Source organism: Solea solea, chromosome 20, assembly GCF_958295425.1.
Source record: "Solea solea chromosome 20, fSolSol10.1, whole genome shotgun sequence".
NCBI lineage: Eukaryota > Metazoa > Chordata > Actinopteri > Pleuronectiformes > Soleidae > Solea > Solea solea.
In genome coordinates this window covers 22,759,833-22,767,332 of record NC_081153.1, presented here as the reverse complement: position 1 = coordinate 22,767,332, position 7,500 = coordinate 22,759,833, and the positions used below count along the sequence as shown (strand labels likewise).

At 41.9% G+C, this 7,500-nt stretch overlaps 1 protein-coding gene across 2 annotated transcripts in view; it reads left to right on the top strand.

Moving 5' to 3' along the window:
- The first annotated feature begins 5,436 nt into the window (after positions 1–5,436).
- The window catches only part of LOC131447535 (DEP domain-containing mTOR-interacting protein-like), a 2,659-nt gene continuing 595 nt past the window's right edge, over positions 5,437–7,500 (top strand). The window contains exons 1-3 of one of the 2 annotated variants that reach the window (XM_058619372.1): positions 5,437–5,546; positions 6,322–6,477; positions 6,554–6,624. In XM_058619372.1, the coding sequence (XP_058475355.1) occupies positions 5,528–5,546; positions 6,322–6,477; positions 6,554–6,624 (246 nt within the window). In that variant the 5' untranslated portion in view covers positions 5,437–5,527. The remainder of the gene's footprint in view (positions 5,547–6,321; positions 6,478–6,553; positions 6,625–7,500) is intronic. The other variant, XM_058619373.1, reaches the window with a different exon arrangement.

The following is a 7,500-nucleotide window of genomic DNA, read 5'->3' as shown; positions in this document are numbered from 1 at the left end:
TTATACAATATCATTATAGAGTGTTAATACAATATTATTAGTTATAATATATTATTAATATAATATTATTAATAGTAATACAGGACATTTCAGCGGCTTCTTTGTTTTTAACCCTGAATGATAGCAGAGCTCAATGTGCCAGCTCATCACTTTACATTAACTTCCTGCACAGGACACACACACACACACACACACACACACACACACACACACACACACACACACACACACACACACACACACACACACACACACACACACACACACACACACACACACACACACACACACACACACACACACACACACACACACACACACACACACACACACACACACACACACACACACACACCCTGGTTAAAAGCTGAAGAAGCACAAACAGAGGAGTGATGATGTAACAGTGTCTCTGTGTGTGGACATCAGTGTGTGTGTGTGTGACTCTGAGTGAGACACACACACGACATTGACTTAGTCAAATCTATCTGAGCTTAAGTCTACAATATCTTAAGAATATGTTCACTGCTTTAAACTGAAGTTTGTAAACACTCACTCTTCCACACCAACACCAACCTACTGGTCCTCTGCTGCCTCGTGTGGTCACTTTGTGTCACTGAGGTCAATGTGAACAAATCATTTCAGATGCCGAAGTGACTAAAATCAGACAGCAGTGTGTGTGTGTGTGTGTGTGCGATGTTAAAATCATTGGTTTTCTCTCTGGACTTTGGTGTGGGAGCGTGAACATGTGACGTATGCACACACGTTTTTCTAGAAATTAATATTTCCAAGTTTTTGGTTATAGTGTCTAAAATCTGTCTGCTCACTTGTCTCTGAGCAGAACAGAAGGGGGCGCTCACAGCACAGTCAGTGCACAACTGTGAGGTTTGAAGTTCAGAGTCATGTGACATCAGAGTTTGTTAGAATCCAGGAAAACTGATGAACTTTGGACAAAGTTAATATTTACTAATGTTACTCAAAGACACACACTCTGTCACACACACACACACACACGCTCACGCACTCTGTCTCACACACACACACACACACTAACGCACTCTGTCACACACACACACACACACACACACTTACGCACTCTATCACACACACACACACTAACGCACTCTGTCTCACACACACACACACACACACACACACACACACGCACTCTATCACACACACACACACACACACCAACGCACTCTGTCACACACACTCTCTCTCTGTCACACACACACACACTCTGTCACAAACACACACACTCTCTGTCACACACACACGCTCACGCACTCTGTCACAGACTCTGTCACACACACACTCACTCTCTCTGTCACACACACTCTCTCTCTCTGTCACACACACACACACACACACAAACACACTGTCTGTCACACACAGTCTCACTCTGTCACACACACGCTCACGCACACTCCCACACTGTCACACACACACTCTGTCACACACACACGCATGCACACACACTCTCTCTGTCACACACACACACACACACACACACACACACACACACACACACTCTCTGTCACACACACACACACACACACACACACACACACACACACACTCACTCTCTGTCAGTCACACACACACACACACACACAGTCACACACACACACACACACACACACACACTCACTCTCTGTCAGTCACACACACACACACACTCACACACACACACACACACACAGAGTTTTCTCTAATTATTCACAAAATGTTCCAGTTTTATTTTATTTTTCTCATGAACTCAATCTTATTTTAAAGGGTCCAGACAGGAAACGTAAGAACTCAATGAAGTCACTTTTATTACTTCACCATCAGCGCCCCCTGCTGTTCATCAGCACTCTTTATTTTTATATTATGTTATATCCTGTTATTATATTATTATATTAAATGATGTTATGTATTATCCATCCGTCATCTACCGCATTATCCTCCACATTGTTTCTCGTAATTTTAATGTTTATTTGTTGAGTTTAGTTTGTGTTATTTCAGTTTTAAAATTGTTTCTACTGAAATTCGCTTTTCAAAGTATTTTTGAATTGTTATGGCTCTTTGTGTGGAATTAAGTTTTCTGATACTAAAATATAATGTAATATATGACATGACATAACTGTCACGTACAGGACCGGATGGCGGTAAGTCAAAGAGTTTATTTTTACACAGAACACAGAAACAGGTGAACAGGACACTGACTGGAACAGGTGAGCAGAGATTAGATTAGAGTCACAGAAATAATCCACAAAAACCGGAGGAGAGCGCTGAAAAAACACATGACGCTCAAGTGACAGACGAAGAAGAACTCACACCCACACAAAGGAAGGGGGAGTGGTTAACAAGACACAGGTGATCAGAGGGGAAAGTAAAGTGTGTCACAGACTTCAAAATAAGGGGGAATTTCACAATAAAATGACATTGACAACATAACATAACATTATATTGTGAAGCTTTCAATGTGGAGGGGAAAAAGTGTGTTTACAGCTTTTGTCCAGCAGAGGGCAGCAGCATGAGTGTTAGTGGAAAATAAGATAATGTGATGAAACAAAAGCTCTCATGTTTTCACCTGATGTTACGGCCTCCAAACAATGAAATATGAATAAATGAATCAGTGGCTCAACCTGGAGAGCTCAACATAAAGAAAGAAACCAGAAAAAGGAAAGTTTTCACAGGTTTCATTCACCAACTTTTCCCACAGAGAAATTAACATTCTTTATAGTACAATATAAATATCTTACCAAATAAAGAAGTCAGCACACCAAAAGAAGGGCCCAGGCCACCCCCATGGGGACATCGAAGCCCCTCCCTCCCTGACAAAACCAAATTATAAACTAAAGCTAAACGAAAAGTAAGACTGCCGGCCATCTCCAGGCCAAAATATAAAATAACAACTAAATCAAAGATTACTGAAAGTAAAAGGTATTTAACGAATGATGATGTGGGACTAAGGTGTTGCTGGGCGTCCGTCTCGTGACTTTTATAGCAGGCTGGTAATTGGGCGCTGACGATTCTCGATCTGCTGCAGGTGTGTCAGCCTGGTAAGGAAAGAAAGACATGAGTGAGTGAGTGAGTGAGTGAGTGAGTGAGTGAGTGATGTCATGGCCACACGCAACACCTTTACATTACATTTATTGATCGTTTATCAATAGGTGATTTTTTTTTGTTTTGTTTTTTTCCAAACATCGGCACATTGAAACTGTACTTTAAGATTATTCTAATAATCTTAGTTATTATTATTACATTAAGATGGATTATTTGGTTGATAGTAAACGTGATTTTTGCGATAGACGTGATTTCAGTTTGACAGACGTGATTTGTGCGACAGACGTGATTTGGTTGATTGTAGACGTGATAGTAGACGTGATTTGGTTGACAGTAGACGTGATTTTTGCGATAGTAGACGTGAATTGGTTGCTAGTACACGTGATTTGTGCGATAGTAGACGTGATTTTTGCAATAGACGTGATTTCAGTTTGACAGACGTGATAGTAGACGTGATTTTTGCAGTAGACGTGATTTCAGTTTGACAGACGTGATAGTAGACGTGATTTTTGCAATAGACGTGATTTCAGTTTGACAGACGTGATAGTAGACGTGATTTTTGCAGTAGACGTGATTTCAGTTTGACAGACGTGATAGTAGACGTGATTTTTGCAATAGACGTGATTTCAGTTTGACAGACGTGATAGTAGACGTGATTTGGTTGACAGTAGACGTGATTTTTGCGATAGTAGACGTGATTTGGTTGATAGTACACGTGATTTGTGCGATAGTAGACATGATTTTTGCAATAGACGTGATTTCAGTTTGACAGACGTGATAGTAGACGTGATTTTTGCAGTAGACGTGATTTCAGTTTGACAGACGTGATAGTAGACGTGATTTTTGCAATAGACGTGATTTCAGTTTGACAGACGTGATAGTAGACGTGATTTGGTTGACAGTAGACGTGATTTTTGCGATAGTAGACGTGATTTGGTTGATAGTACACGTGATTTGTGCGATAGTAGACGTGATTTTTGCAATAGACGTGATTTCAGTTTGACAGACGTGATTTGTGCGATAGACGTGATTTGGTTGATAAGAGACGTGATTGGGCGATAGTAGATGTGACTTGGTTGATAGTAGACGTGATTTGGTTGATAGACGTAATTTGTGTGATAGATGTGATTTGTGTGATGGACGTGATTTGTGCGATAGTAGACGTGATTTGTGTGATAGACGTGATTTGTGTGATAGTAGACGTGATTTTTGTGATAGACGTGATTTTTGCGATAGACGTGATTTGTGCGATAGACGTGATTTGTGTGATAGACGTGATTTGTGCGATAGACGTGATTTGTGTGATAGACGGGATTTGTGCGATAGACGTGATTTGTGTGATAGACGTGATTTTTGCGATAGACGTGATTTGTGCGATAGTAGACGTGAACTCCCCCTACACACACACACACGTGTGTGTGGGAGAGTGGGTGGTTTACAATCTTCACTTTCCTCATCTGAAAAGTCGGAGATAAAGATGTGAACATGGTGTCCCTGTGATGCAGGTGCAGAGTCGCCTGTCACAGTTTCAGTCATAAATGACGTTAGCGTCATGCACAGTAAGCAGGTGCTGCTGTTGCCGAGCGACGGTGTTCTCAACACTTTATATGTGTTCTAAAAAAAGTGTCCCATGTTGGAGAGAAAATAATCAGCAAACTGTGAATGAGTGAAGGAAACAACAAGTGAGCGGTGTTTGGTCACATGACTGCTGTGCAGCGACTGAGCGACCTTTGTCCTGATTCTCCATCAGAGCGGACGTGATCCTCAGGTCTGTCTCCGTCTCATTTGTTTAGGATTGAGCTCTTTTTAGAAAAAACAAAACCATTTAAATGCTCATTATTCTGCACTTTTTCCAAAGTTTTAGACTCCATTATTGTTTTCATGTCGTCATAAAAAGTGAAACTGTGAGTAAATGTGTCTGTAAAAAAGTGACAAAAAGAAGGTTTGTTCTCCGTGAATACGCATCATCAGAGACACTGTTAGACGTCTGTAAACCACTCACTCTCCCACACCAAACCTCATAGAGAAAATCAGTGATTTTAGCTGCTGGTCTACTGCTGCCTCGTGTGGTCACTTTGTGTCACTGACGTTAATCTGAATGGAGAATTTTAAAAGCAGAATTGACAAAATAAGACATTTGAACTTAGGAGTTGTTGATCCACTGCTGCCTCCATCACTGTGTGCTGTGGTGTTAAAAGGTTTTCTCTATGGCCTTTGGTGTGGGAGAGTGAGTGCTTTGTGATTTTCATGTTTTTTTATGTTCACTAAACATCTTTAATTCTACAGTTTCGTGTCAGAGACAGAAGCAGCTCTGCTGGACACTTGTCTCCTCCCATCAGTTTGTTTGTCCAGTGGTTTAATATTTAACACACACACACACACACACACACACACACACAGAGCAGAGACGTCTCATCGGACAAACAGCAGCGTCGTTTCTATCCAGCACTCGAGCGTCTCACGGCGGGGGACAGAGATGGGACCTCGGACAGCAGGTGAGGACAAAAGTCTCTGTCTACTTTCATTCAAGCATCAACAGGAGTGTAACAAGCTGAGGTCAGAGGTCGGACAGTCAGTGTTTCCTGCTGCTGCAAAACACCAACAAAGAAGAAGAAGACGGAGAAGGAGATGGAGATGAAGAAGACCTCAGGTCTCAGGAGATCACTGATGACCTGTGAACTGTTCAGACTGACTGCCAAATAACGAGCTGGTCTGTATCCACTAACGGACAGACTGCCAAATAGTGAGCTGTTCCACACATCCAAGAACTTACAAGAAAAAAAAAATTCATATTTGCGACCACAGCAAACTTTATGTGAATGATTTCATTATTATGTTTACATTTGACAAACTTTGATGGTCGAGTTACCATGGTTACAAAGAGGAAGTTGTGAGTGAATTATTTTCTTGGACAGGAAGTGCTGTTGTCATGAGACATGACATTGTTTATAGTGTCATACAACTAGTGTGTGTGTGTGTGTGTATGTAGTTCAGATTGTCCTCAGTGACACAAAGTGACCACACGAGGCAGCAGAGGAGCAGCAGCTAAAACCACTGATTTTCTCTGTGAGGTTTGAGAGTGAGTGGGTTACAAAGTGTCACATATTTAATTGCACTAATTAAAAAAGCAGCTGATGTGTTTGGTCCTATGATGTCACATTGGGGGCGGGGCCAGCCTCCATCTGTTTGTTTTTCTTATCGAACATCAAACACAGGAAGTTAAACTGGGTCAGTGTCACTTCCGTTTCACCCTCTCTCTCTCTCCATCAGTCACTTCCTCTAAGGAGGTGAAGGCGGCGGTCAGAGGCGGAGCTCGGCTGAGGAGCAGCAGTGATGGAAGCAGGTACAGCAGGAGAGAGGTCGGCTCCTCCCCCTCTTCATGCTCCTCCTCCTGCTCCTCACCTGTGCTCTTCAACCCCAAATCAGGTTAAAAAAAACACTGTGACTTTCACCGTTAGTGACAAAACAACTGTTCAAATATAATCTTTCTTTTCCTGTTTAGTTCTGAAGAGGCCGGTGAGCACCGACGAGCTGCAGACACCAGGGGGCGCCTACGTCAAAAAGACCTTCACTGTACGTTTATGTGGAGTCATGTTGTGACGCAGTGATGGCGGCAGTGTCACTCTCTCTGAGTCTGGACGACTCGTACGCTGACGGCCCGTCACACCGTCTCAAGTGGCAGACGCCATTTGTGTGATATACGTGATTTGTGCAATTTGTGCACTACACGCGTTTTGTGCGCTAGACGTGATGATTTTTGTGATTTGTGCGATACACGTGATGATTTGTGTGATAGAAGTGATGATTTGTGCAATAGACGTGATGATTTGTGTGATAGACGTGATGATTTTTGTGATTTGTGCGATACACGTGATGATTTGTGTGATAGAAGTGATGATTTGTGCGATAGACGTGATGATTTGTGCGATAGACGTGATGATTTGTGTGATAGACGTGATGATTTTTGCGATAGACGTGATGATTTGTTTGATAGACGTGATGATTTGTGCGATAGATGTGAGGATTTGTGCGATAGACGTGATGATTTGTGCGATAGACGTGATGATTTGTGTGATAGACGTGATGATTTGTGTGATAGACGTGATGATTTTTGCGATAGACGTGATGATTTGTTTGATAGACTGATGATTTGTGCGATAGACGTGATGATTTGTTTGATAGACGTGATGATTTTTGCGATAGACGTGATGATTTGTGTGATAGACGTGATGATTTTTGCGATAGACGTGATGATTTGTTTGATAGACGTGATGATTTGTGCGATAGATGTGAGGATTTGTGCGATAGACGTGATGATTTGTGTGATAGACGTGATGATTTTTGTGATTTGTGCGATAGACGTGATGATTTGTGCGATAGACGTGATGATTTTTGTGATTTGTGCGATAGACGTGATGATTTGTTTCAATCACGCACGTGTGAACTCAG